The sequence below is a fragment of the Heteronotia binoei genome, chromosome 4, assembly GCF_032191835.1.
Source record: "Heteronotia binoei isolate CCM8104 ecotype False Entrance Well chromosome 4, APGP_CSIRO_Hbin_v1, whole genome shotgun sequence".
Lineage (NCBI taxonomy): Eukaryota > Metazoa > Chordata > Lepidosauria > Squamata > Gekkonidae > Heteronotia > Heteronotia binoei.
The window spans coordinates 129,360,995-129,374,092 of NC_083226.1; the positions used below are offsets into that span (position 1 = coordinate 129,360,995).

The 13,098-nt window shown below is 43.5% G+C and overlaps 1 protein-coding gene across 1 annotated transcript in view; it reads left to right on the forward strand.

Moving 5' to 3' along the window:
• Window positions 1-13,098, forward strand: part of EDIL3 (EGF like repeats and discoidin domains 3) — a 439,981-nt gene that overhangs the window by 333,947 nt on the left and 92,936 nt on the right. The window contains exon 8 of the mRNA XM_060235733.1: window positions 8,728-8,872. Coding sequence (XP_060091716.1) covers window positions 8,728-8,872 — 145 coding nt within the window. The remainder of the gene's footprint in view (window positions 1-8,727; window positions 8,873-13,098) is intronic.

The window sequence follows — 13,098 nt, forward strand, 5'->3', positions numbered from 1 at the left end:
AGCCTGAACCATCTTAAGGAGAAAAGGTAAATGTAGTCCCCTGTGCAAGCACCAGTCGTTTCCAACTCTAGGGTGACGTCGCATCATAATGTTTTCATGGCAGACATCTTAAGGTGCTCAAACACTAAGCCTGTGTTTTCTCTAATCTGTCTCCTCACTCCTTCACTTGCAGCTGCTGGAATGGCCTTGGATCAGCCATAGCTATCACAGAAGCTGTCCTTGAAAAGGCAGCTGCTGTGAAAGCCCTTTCAACCCCACCCACCTCACAGGGTGACTGTTGTGGGGGGAGAAGATATAGGAGATTGTAAACCGCTCTGAGTCTCTGATTTAGAGAGAAGGGTGGAGTATAAATATGTAGTCTTCTTCTTCTTCCAATACTCTCTGGAGGCATAGGGATAGCCATTCTCCATTGGAAACTATCCATTCATAATGTTTCACTAAGTGGTGAAAAGCATTTTATTACACATTTTATTTATGTATTTGATTTATACCTCACTCTCTCTCCCTGCAGAGGACTTGGAGCATTTTACAACATTTAAAATACAATAAATACAAATATAATACAAATACAAATAATTGTAATAAATATAAAATTATAAAAACCAATTTAAACATTGACTTAACAGCAAACTGCTCAAAAAATTAAAATAACTTATCACCTCCCTGGTTCAGACTGCTAGCCAAACAAACAAAGCAGCCTTGTATGCTCTATTACAGAATGTTAGAAGATCCTGCAGGGCACAAAATTCTCCAAGGAGCTGATTCCACAGAGAAAGGGCAACCACTGAAAATGCCCTTGTCCTTGTCCATGACAAGCAGGCACTTTGCAGGCAAGGCACCTGTAGATGGCCCTGCAAGGGTGATCTAAGGAGGTGGGTGGAGAGTCATACTTGAATTTGCACCAGAAGGTGACCAGAAGCCAGTGCAAGTGCTAAAGTATTGATGCTATATGTGCAGACCAGGGAGACCCAGTTAGCATCCTAGCTGGACTGTCTGAAGCTTTTGAAGCCTCTCCAAAAGCAGCCCTACATAGAGTGCATTGCAACAGTTTCACCTGGAGGTGACCACCTCATAAATCACAGAGGCAAGGTCAGAGCGAGACAGATTGGGGCCAGCTGGTGGGCTTAGAGTAGGTGATGATGCTGTCTTTGCCATCTTGGACATGTCTGTCCAGAGTATGGGAATAATCAAACACCCCCAAGCTCCTAACAGAGTCCACTGCAGAGCGGGTAACTCAGGCAAGTGCAGACTTCAGTGAGGACCTGGCCAACATCAGCATGAGACAACAGGCTGAAGGAGTAAAAAACAAACAAACAAACCACCATGGCATGTGAAGCCTCTAGTCTGCTACTGGTTCCAAATCTGGCAGCCAGATCCCAGCAGAGACAAGAGACTTTATCTGCACACAAAAATGTAGTAAAAGAGTCATAGCTAATAGTTATTCAATTTAGGAACCATTGTGGGAGTGGTCAGCTGCTGAATTAGTCTAAACAGTTGCACTGAACAAGAACTTGTAGTTACAATGCAATCAGTAAAGTACAATCATTTTGCTGCCTTCATTGCCACTTCAGATGGGCTCGATGCTTCATCACAAATCTGCTACCAGACTTGATCTAGCTGTCTAGGCACTCTCTTTGCATCCCTCAGCTCCTCTGTATACCAGGGGGCTTGGGAGGTTCAAATCCGATTTTGTCAGAACTCAAAAACTAAGCAGGGTCAGCCCTGGTTGCTACTTGGATTGGAAACTTCAAAAAAGACTGCAGCGGAAGGCCTCTGCTTCTTGCATGCCTTGAAAGTCCCTTTCTGGAGTTGCCATAAGTTTTTTTGCAAATTGAAGGCACTTTACATGCACACGTGAGGAGGTTTGAGAGGGTAGAGGGTGTCAGGACGCAATTTGGTCAATGCTTACTGCAGGCCTGAATTCCTGGCCTCAGCCAGCTCATCAAGAGAACTACCAGAAGGTCCAGACAAATCCCACAGAGCATTTTGGAAATCAGTTCAATCCATAAGTCTCTGCAGACAAGCATAAATAAATTCATTGACCCTGTAGGTGTCAGTGTATATGCAGGTGTCAGACCACTGCTGACAGCAAAGGATCTAATTTACAATAGATGATCTGGCTGACAAAGGCATTTGGCAGACTGCCAGATTGCAACAGCCAGAGTGATGTGAGCATGACTCAGCACTAAACCTGATTGGTCACTTGCCTAGAGGACATGTATAAATGTACAGTAGTACTCTACTACTTGTGGGTGGTTGGATGGTGAATTGTATGCGGAGCACTTTGCTAGTCTGTATTATGGTTGTAAATAAATGTATATAGCTAGTCTAATCGCAGCTGTGTACAAGACTGGATTCCTTTGCGTCTTCAGAACCCTCTCTCACTAAACACGGAAGACCAACAGGGTTATGGGCCCAGCACGCTTCCGCTGCGCCTGAGTGCCGTGAGTAGAAGAGGTGTGTGTTGGAGAAAGACACAGAAGTGCTCCAGAAGTGAGGAGAAAGCTGCCTCGGTGAAGGAGAACAGGTGCTGAGCAGGATGGCTACAGTGGTGGCTATGGTGCTGATAGATAAGCTGACTCCTACTAACTACAACATGTGGGCGTTGCGTATAGAACATTTTCTTAAGCGAGAGGGGCTGTGGAACTGTGTATCTGCTCCTCCTGCGGACCCCACACCTGAAGATGCCATCTGGGACCAGAAGGCTCTCACAACCATAATACTAAGTATATCGGATGACCAGTTGGTGCACGTCGGAGGAAAACAGCAGGAAAAGGAAGCCTGGGACGCACTCAGGGCCCTCTACGTGCAGACAACGGCTGGCTCACTGATAGCACTGATGAGGAAGCTGTATCGGAAGAGAATGCTGGCCAGGGAGACGGTAAGAAACCATCTCAACAGCTTATCTGCATGCTTCCAAGAGATGGAACAGCAAGGTAAAACAATTCCAGAAGAAGATAAGGTGTATATAATCCTGAGCTCTCTGCACAAGAGACTTGATATGTTGTTAATGGCATTCGAGGGCCAGGACGCTGATAAACTTACTTTAAACTACATTACTGGAAAGTTCCTGGCAGAAGACCAAAGGCAGCAAGAGTGCAGAGAGCAGGCAGCCCACGCTCGTCAAAGCCAGCAGAAACCAGAGCCTGAGAATGTGGGAGGTGCCTTTAGCTGGCAGCAGTCACCGAAGGAGAGAGTGTTGCAAGTAAAGAAAAAAATGTTTCTTTTGCAGCAGCGAAAAACATCTGAGAAGGAGTTGCCCTGAGCTATGGAGAGGCAGGCAGAAGTCTTCGCAGAACCAGCAAGCGAAACTGGTGAGGACTGACTCGAGTCTGCAGAGATTACCGTGGATTATTGACTCCGGGGCCACCCAGATGTTCTGCTGCGAGGAGAGACTGCTAGAGGACACTGAGCCTGCAAGTCTTTGGTTCGTGAGTTTAGCTGATGGCAGAAAGGCTGAGGTCCTCTGCCAAGTAACTGTGTACTTTCCTGAACTAAAGCACAAATTTGTGAACGTGCTTTGTGTACCTAGTCTAGAGACAAGACTACTAAGTGTCTCAGCATTGGCAAAGGCAGGCTTTACTGTATCCTTTGATGTAAATAATTGTAAAATATTTAAGGCATGTAAACTATTGGTCAGAGGTGTATTGAGAGACAATGTGTACATGCTGGATCAGAAAGAAGTGAAAGCACAAGCTGTATGTAACAAGCAGCCTCATCACAAATGTATTCATAGATTGCATAGGCTGGGACATGCAAGTTACAACACTATTAATAAGACCCTGGCCATTCTACAAGGTGAAAAGGTAGAGTCCTGCAGTGCCTATCTTGATTGTAATGTGTGTAATAATAATAATAAATTTTATTTATATCCCGCCCTCCTCGCCTAGGCAGGCTCAGGGCGGCTAACAACATATCCATACAAAAGTTATACAATAATTTTAAAATCAGCATTATCTTAAAAACCATTCTAGATTACATTCGACATAATTTAACAGTAACAGTGGTGTTCCTGGCGCTATTCTGTCTGTTTGTATGATGGCGAAGATCACTGAGACAAAAGTCACTTTGGCGGATCCATCAGTTCGGCGATCTTTAATCAGCAGTCTGCAAAGGCCAACCTAAAAAGGATGGTCTTGCAGGCCCTGTGGAATTGGTCAAGACTCCGCAGGGCCTGCACCTCTTCCGGGAGCTGGTTCCACAGGCATGGAGCTGCAATGGAGAAGGCCCGTGCGCGGGTGTTCTGCAATTTCGCCTCCTTTGGCCCTGGAATAGTCAGCTTGTTCTTCCCTGCTGACCTCAGTGCTCTCTGGGGCTCGTATGGGGAAAGACGGTCCCTCAGGTAGGCAGGTCCTCGACCATATAGGGCTTTAAAGGTAATAACCAGCACTTTGTAGCAAACCCGGTATGTAACTGGCAGCCAGTGCAGTTCGCGCAGGCTGTATATGCTCCCACTTCGAGAGTCCTAGTAACAGCCTAGCCACTGCGTTCTGCACCAGCTGCAGCTTCCGGGTTCAACACAAAGGCAGCCCCATGTAGAGGGCATTACAGTAGCCCAATCTTGAGGTGACCGTCGCATGAATCACTGTTGCTAGGTCCCGACGCTCCAGGAAAGGGGCCAACTGCCTTGCCCGCTTCAGATGAAAAAACGCCGACTTGGCAGTGGCTGCTACCTGGGCCTCCATTGATAATGAAGGCTCCAGTAGAACTCCCAGGCTCTTGACTTGGCGCGCCACTTTCAGCGGCGCACCGTCAAAAACCAGGAGAGGTATTTCCCTCCCTAGAGCGCCGCGGCCCACGCAAAGGACCTCTGTCTTCGTCGGGTTCAGCTTCAGCCCACTCAGCCTAAGCCAGATTGCCATGGCCTGCAGTGCCTGGTCCAGATTCCCTGGGACGCAGTCAGGCCAGCCATCTATTAGCAGATAGAGCTGGGTGTCATCTGCATATTGATGACAACCAAGCCCAAACCTCCGGGCAATCTGGGCAAGGGGGCGCATGTAGGTGTTAAATAACATCGGAGAGAGAACTGCTCCCTGGGGCACCCCACAGTCTAGTGTGCGCCTCTGGGAGAGTTCGCTCCCGATTGCCACCCTTTGTCCCCGTCCCTTGAGGAAGGAGGAAAGCCATTGTAAGGCCAACCCCTAACCCCTATGTTGGCGAGGCGGTGGGTCAGTAGCTGATGGTCGACCGTATCGATTGCCACCGACAGATCTTACAGCATCAGCACCGCCACGCCACCTTGATCCAGTTGTCGCTGGAGGTCATCTACCAAGGCGACCAGCACTGTCTCCGTCCCATGGCCCAGGCAAAAGCCGGACTGGCAAGGGTCTAGGATGGAAGGCAAAATCTAAGGCCTACCCGATGGCCAAAGTAAGCAACAGAGTCTCTGAGAGGCCCCTACAGCTAATACATGCCGACGTGATCGGCCCTTATGCCCCCAGTGTATCTAAAAACAAATATGCGTTAATCTTGGTAGATGACCACAGTCATTTTACTTGGGTGTATGCCATGAAACAAAAGTCAGAAGTGTGTTCAACTTTCAGATACTGGGCTAATCATGTGCAAAGGCAGTTAAATTGCAAGATAAGTGCCTTGCAGACAGATATGCGGGGAGAGTTTGTAGGAGAACAATTTGCCTCCTGGCTCAGAGACCAGGGAATACATCACAGAATTGCTAATGTTTCTGCCCAGCAGAAAATGGGGTGGCAGAGAGAAAAGGGGGAGTACTTCAGACAATGTTTCATGCTATGTTGAAGGATAGCAAGCTAACAATAACTTATTGGGGAGAAGCACTGAAGACAGCATGCTTTATAATAAACAGCTTATAGACTCAAGCAATAAATGACATTCCATACAGGGTGCTGTATGGGAAGAAACCATGCTTAGATTTCCTTAGAATCTTTGGCTCCAAGGCTTGGGTCAATGTACCATTAGATAAAAGATGAAAAGGGGGTGCCAGAGCAAGGAAATTGCTATTCTTGGGATACCAAAACGGAATGAAGGCGTACAGATTCGCAGATGGGAAAAATATGCTGCGATTTAGTAGGTCTGCCTCATTCTGTGATGACGAAAGTTGGAGCAGGGTACATGCAAATGAATTGCCCAATGGTGTAGAGTTACCAGTGTCTCAGCAGAGTGAGGAGGGGCATGTGAATATTAAACAAGAGACTTCCTCAATAGAGGAGAGGAAGAGAACTCAAAGCTCTGACAGTTCAGAGACTGTAAAACATGAAGGCTCTGATGGTTCACAGAGCACTCAGCCTGAAATCAGAGTGTCAACCAGAATAAATAAGGGAGTGCCTCCGAAGAGGTATGGGTTTGACACAGATATAAATTTTGTGCACGCAACAGAGCCACAATGCTACAAAGACATTTTAGCTCTAAACAATAAAGAGTGTGCCGGCTGGCTGCAAGCTATGCAGAAAGAGTTCAACTCACTAACTGAAAATAACATATTTACACCGGCCGAGCTACCAGCTGGAAAAAATATAATTGGCTGTAAATGGCTATATAAGCTTAAACGGCTTACAGATGGGACACTTCAGAAAAAAGCTAGGCTAGTGGCTAGAGGATTTACCCAACTAGAAGGAAGAGACTTTGATTAATGTTTTGCCCCCACGGTCAGACTCGAGACACTAAAAGCAACACTATGTAAAGCTGATATCAGTGACATGACAGTACATCATTTTGATGTTACTACAGCATACCTTAACACCACCATAAAAGAGGAGCTGTACCTGCAGCCATTCCCCGGGTTCCCCAATAAAAATAATATGCCTGTACTTAAGATAAATAGAGCATTGTATGGCCTTCGACAGGCAGCCCGTGAATGGAAAAAGTGCCTGAGTACAGCACTCGAGGGCTTAGGGTTTAAGCAAAGTGTGGCCAATCCATGTCTGTTTAGCTAAATGGTACATGGGCAGGAATGCTATATATTATTTCATGTGGATGATTTGTGCCTCCTTTGTAAAAACAATGAACAGCTGGAATGGTTTATAGAGGTAACACAAACACTATTTAAAATCAAGTATTTGGGGGAAATACAACATTATCTTTGGATGGAAATTACCAAGAATACAGATGGGCACTATCAAGTAAGCCAAAAGGAAAAAAATACTAAAACTATTAGAGATATATGGCATGACTGAAGCCAAAGTAGTTCAGAGCCCCATGACTACTGGTTATGCAAAAGAGGAAGATGACGCTTTACTAGAAAATAAGCAGGTATACCAGTCCTTAGTTGGGTCATTGCTATATTTAGCTTGTTGGACTAGACCCGACATCTGTATGGCGGTCCACCTGTTAACCCAACACTGCAGAACCAAAGCAGAAGGATTGGATAGCTGCCAAAAGAGTACTCAGGTACCCGAAGGGTACAATGGATCATAAATTAGTAATGAGTACTGATAGTGATCAAGTTCTGGTGGCATACAGTAATTCCAGCAGGGGGGAAAGACCAGATGGAAGGTCCACCTCAGGTAGTGCAGTGTTCATGCATGGTGCACTAATAAGCTGGAAAGTACTAAAACAAACTCACATAGCCATGAGCAGCTGTGAAGCTGAATACTCGGCAATCAGTGACACCATTATACAACTAGAACGGTTAACTCAATTAATGAAAGATCTGACATTACCAGATCCAATACCTGTAGAAATGCATTGCGATAGCACAGCAGCTCAACATTTAGCAATGGCAAAAGAAATAAAATGCAGAAGTAAGCATATCAACATACATTATCAGAATGTCAGAGAGGCAGTAAATAAAAAACTGGTGACTTCGACGCATTGTAAATCTGAATGTAATGTTGCTGACGTGTTCACTAAAAATGTCACTGTGGAAAAAATTGTAACACTAAGGAATATGCTGAAACTAGTGGTCTGCACCTGAGGAGGGGTGTCAGTGTATGTGCAGGTGTCAGACCACTGCTGACAGCAAAGGATCTAATTGACAGTAGATGATCTGGCTGACAGAGGCATTTGGCAGACTGCCAGATTGCATCAGCCAGAGTGATGTGAGCATGACTCAGCACTAAACCTGATTGGTCACTTACCTAGAGGGCATGTATAAATGTACAGTAATACTCTGCTACTTGTGGGTGGGTGGATGGTGAATTGTATGCGGAGCACTTTGCTAGTCTGTATTACAGCTGTAAATAAATGTATATAGCTAGTCTAATCGCAGCTGTGTACAAGACTGGATTCCTTTGCGTCTTCAGAACCCTCTCTCACTAAACGCGGAAGACCAACAGTAGGAGGGAGGGGCAAAACTCCACAGGGAAGTGATATGATTATGGCACAAATTCACGTCAAACTACGAACCTCAGATCAGCACCTACACAAAAGATGAAATCCAGTGTGTGGCCTGCTTTCATGTGTGGGGCCTAAACAATCTCAGAAAGTCCCAGTGTTGGTTGAACCCATTCAGAAATCCAGGGAAATGGATAAGTTTTAAAATATTTCTCACTACTTGGCAGGATTTTGCAGGTGACACATGGCCTTCACACATGATGACTGAAGGAGCCTTTTGATACATGGCTGTTTATACTGAACCACTGTCATTCACTTTGCATCACTGTCATCTTATCTGTCAAATCAGGGCAACACAGCCTCTGTAAGAAGGTATACTGTGAAATAGTAATAAGAATGAATTCCATCGATTTGTACTGATAAAATACACCTCTAGAAGTCATTCTAATGTCTTCCATAATGTGTTGCATTTTGTCCCAGGTGTTCCATGGAAATGTGGATAATAATACACCATACGCAAATTCTTTTACCCCACCTATAAAATCTCAGTATATTCGACTGTATCCACAAGTTTGTCGAAGGCATTGTACTTTGCGAATGGAGCTACTCGGATGTGAATTATCAGGTAAGATTTTCCTCTAACACACTGAAATAATGGAAGTGACCTTTAACATATTTATCTATTCTTAAGTATTTCAAACTGAAAAGTATAATCAATTAACAGCAATTTAGGACTCTGCTGAATAACTAAACAGGTTTGAATGCATTATGGACTTGATCAGAAAAGCCAACACACTGGCTGGGTACAGACAGGCAGCTTGGGGCAGCAGCCTCCCAGCTCAGAAAAAAAGCCAGCACAGTCTGAGGTGTCCCAGGGTGGTCAGACAGTGCTCACCCCACTGCTGGAAGAGGGACAGGCTGTGTGCACTCCAGAGGAGAGGCCAGACAGCTCAGGCGCATGGGAGACACTTCTCTGGTTCTCCCTGGCCATTCAGACAGCTGGGAAAGGTGACAGGGAAGTACTTCAGCAACTTTTTAAGATGGCAGAGAGGCACTGGAAGACAACACAAGGGCACAAGAGAGGTGAGACCCAGATGTGCGTGTTTGAATGTGCAATTTAAATCTGGCTGTGGGGAGTTCCTGTGTCGGCTCAGGCTCTCTATATTCAGCCACTGTCCTTAGCTCCAGATGCATATACAGTAAGCTTCCCATGCCTGAAGTCAGATACACTGTACTTCAGGCAGCATAAAACAACCGATAAGCAATGCAACTGGATTAGGATTTCAGAATTAGAATTAGAGATGAATTAGAGAACAATGCAAACAACAAACTATTGAGGGGCAATATATAAACTCTTTTTATATAAACAATATAGAAAGTGGATCACATAATGGAACAGGACACAGTTACTACAATGATTATTGTAGGATTGCCTATTTTTACTGCATTGTGATCCACTTTCTATATAAACAGTATAGAAAGTGGATCACAATGCAATAAAAGAAGGTAATCCTACAATAATTGTTGTAGTAACTGTTTCCTGTTCCATTACGTGGTGCCCTCTTGGACTTCTACATTCTACCACATATCTAATCTCTTTTTAAAAATGCCCTCCTGAGCATATTATGTTTTTCGCATTCCTCAAGATGATAGAAGTGTAGGGCCTTCCTGATCTCTTCAGGTTGGTCATTGAAATGTGGGACCCACCACTGAGAATACTCATGAACAGACAGCTACCCATCTTGCCCATTTTCAGCTACCCATCTTACTCATTTTCAGCAAGCTTTGCTCAGATGAGCTAAGATGGTGGGAGAGGCAGTGTTGCAGGTATGTGGGTCCAGGGCCATTAAGGATTCTGTAACGTATAACCAGAACTTTGAAGCGAACACGGTAACTGACTGGTAACCAGTCGAGTATCTGTAGAATGGATGTGCAATGTATGTTTCTCCTAGTAACTGGGCTGCACCATTCTACATCAAGTGCAGAACCCTGTAGAGTGCATTATAGTGGTCTCAGGGTAACTATAGCATGGATCCACTTGGCCAGGTCAGCCACTCTTAATCCTATATAAATTTCTAGGGTTGCCAGGTCCCCCAAGCCACTGGGGGGGGGGGAATAGGGGATACGGTTGCCAGATCCAGGTTGGGAAATGCCTGATGATCTGGGGGTGGAGCATGAGAGGACATGAACCTTAGCAGAGTATAATTCCATAGAGTCCACCCTACAAAGCATCCATTTTCTCCAGGGGAATTGATCTCTGTAGACTGGAGATGAATTGTAATTCCGGAGGATCCCCAGGTCACACTTGGAGGCTGGAATCCCTAATAGATTTCTCTTCTATAAAGTCTACAAAGCTATAACTACATCTTGTAGTAATGCATTTATGTAGCTATAACTACATCTTGTAGTAATGAATTTATGTAGCTATAACTACATCTTGTAGTAATGCATTTGTAGAACTAAAAGCCATACATAGTAATGGTACAGCACCGTGAAATAGTTTTTAAATTTTAATTGTATTAATGTTTTGTAGATTTTATTGACTTATTGTTTTAAATCGTGTAATGAATGTTGTGAGCTGCCCTGAGTCTGCTTGTGGAGAGGGCGGGATAAAAGTCTAATGTAAATAAATAAATTGTTCACTGGTTAGTATCAAAGACTCGCCTAGGAGCTTTGACCCCCCCCCCCCATAGTAGCTCTATTGTTGTTTGCTATAAGTTACCAGCTTCTAGAATTACCTAGTATGGAATACAAATTGTCCTAACTCAAAGTTCTTGGATATATTAAAATTCAAATTGTTTGCTGAGAAGTTCTTAAATAGCATAAAACGTATGCAGAATGAGATTTCAATTTATTTTTGGCCACATTCTGGGAACAAACCATAGCTCTGACACAAGTGCTCTCCAAAGGATCTTCATAAAGGTCCTTCCTTAGCTCTGCCTGAACTACTCTTTGTTTCCAGGAGTTGGTAAAAAAAAGTTTAAATTGAAATAGATTCATTGTACATGTAGAAATGTAGTTTGTGTGTTCTCCAGTTAGGCACAAGTTGCAGATACAGTTCTGAATAAAGCTGAGTAGATTTTGCCTATCACTGATGGAGAGATGTTTGGCAGGTACCTCTTCTTCTGTGTTCCAATCCAGCACTTCAAAAGCTATACTTGCTATATGTAGTGATTACAGCATTAGAATCCTCTTTTGGGTCAATAACCAATAATTTTTAGTTTATGCTACTTCCTGAGGATACAATGAATAAGGGTTTTAAAGCTTGCAAGAGTTTTCTAACTGAATTTTCAGAACTTTCCAGCTGAAATGAAGTACACTGCTGTGCCTGGTTGCTTTTGATGAGATTTGATTTGATTTTGTTTTCTTGCTTTCCAGCAGAACCTGTCATAGCCAAAGTAAATGAACTAGTGCAGCCAATATCAGCCCTTTCGAGGTTTTTGTGTAGATGGGGTCATAGCACAAAAATGTAAAGCCTGACCTGGCTGCTTTTTGCACAAAAGCTTCATTCCCTTGCAGATTCAATGAATCACATAAAATGTTCCCTCTTTGTCAAAAGTACCAGCATTTTCATATGGCAACAGCTACAGTAAATTTGTTCTGAGATTATTTTTATATGACTGCCTCCATACTGTACAAACAGTCAGCCAGGGCATTAGTAAAGTATCAAAATGGCCCATGTTACATAATTCTTGGTCCTTGAGTGACAACAAAACCAGATTCCAAAATGAAAAGTTAATGCATTAATCTCAGTATGGCCCTCTTCCAATACAGATAGATTGGAAAGTAAATAGCAAATGGTGTCCTGGTGTTTTAGTGTATTAGATTTTCTTCTTTTATGTCTTCCATACATGAGAGCACAATTTAGAAGAAGCCCTCGTCAGAAAGACTAGGAATGGCTTTGCTCAAAGAACTGTGAAAGCTACTAAGTGAATCTATTTCAGTAGTCTCATCGTGTTTCAAGGTCATTATACTTCTGAACTGTCATGGCACTCAGGTTCTGAGGAACAACTGCACAGCCAACTGAAACATCAATACAAGACTGTAACTAGGCTTGGTTCAATGAGTGTCCTACCTTGAGCAGAAAATCCCTCTCCCATTAAAAAAGAGAAAAGTGTGTGTGTGTGTGTGTGTGTGTGTGGTTCTTATTTATTTGAAAGTGTTTCTTATAAGTAGGTTGATGCTAAACATAAAATAATTCTGATTCAAGTCATAAATTGTTGATGCTAACTATTCATAGACAATAAAATGTACAGACAATTGGGTTTGCCAATGAGATTTTGTTGGTTAGGACCTTCTGTTGGTTAGGAGAAAATCCAATTCTCCAGTTAGTTCTTTGACACCCCACCTGAACATATAGTAGCTCCACCTAGTGAGTAAACCTGGTTACAGTCTGTCATATATACAAATATTTTTAAAGAAACTAATGTTTTTAGTGCCTGGTGACTAAACTTTGTTTAAGGTGAAAAGTCGTTTACAGGACTTGTGATCATCAATAAGGTCTGTTTTAATGATGTGCCCATGGGGGGCATTACATTCACCATACAGACATACAGCCTTCTTCTCAGGATCAAGGTCAGGAGAAGCCCATTCTTTCTGCTTGCAGAAGAACCTAGCCATTCAGCATGCTGACTAGCCAGTCCTGAAATGTCACAATATCACTCCCCTCCTTTTTTAGTTTTTCATCTTGTAACAAGCAAATTATGTTTCTTGTAAAAATGAAGATTCATGCTGCACTATAGGTATAATGGGCCTTTCGTATTTCTGAAACTCATATATGGATGCTTACACATATATCTGTTATCTTATTTAGACTCACTCTCTCCATCTCAAGACAAAATATTTTGCCTT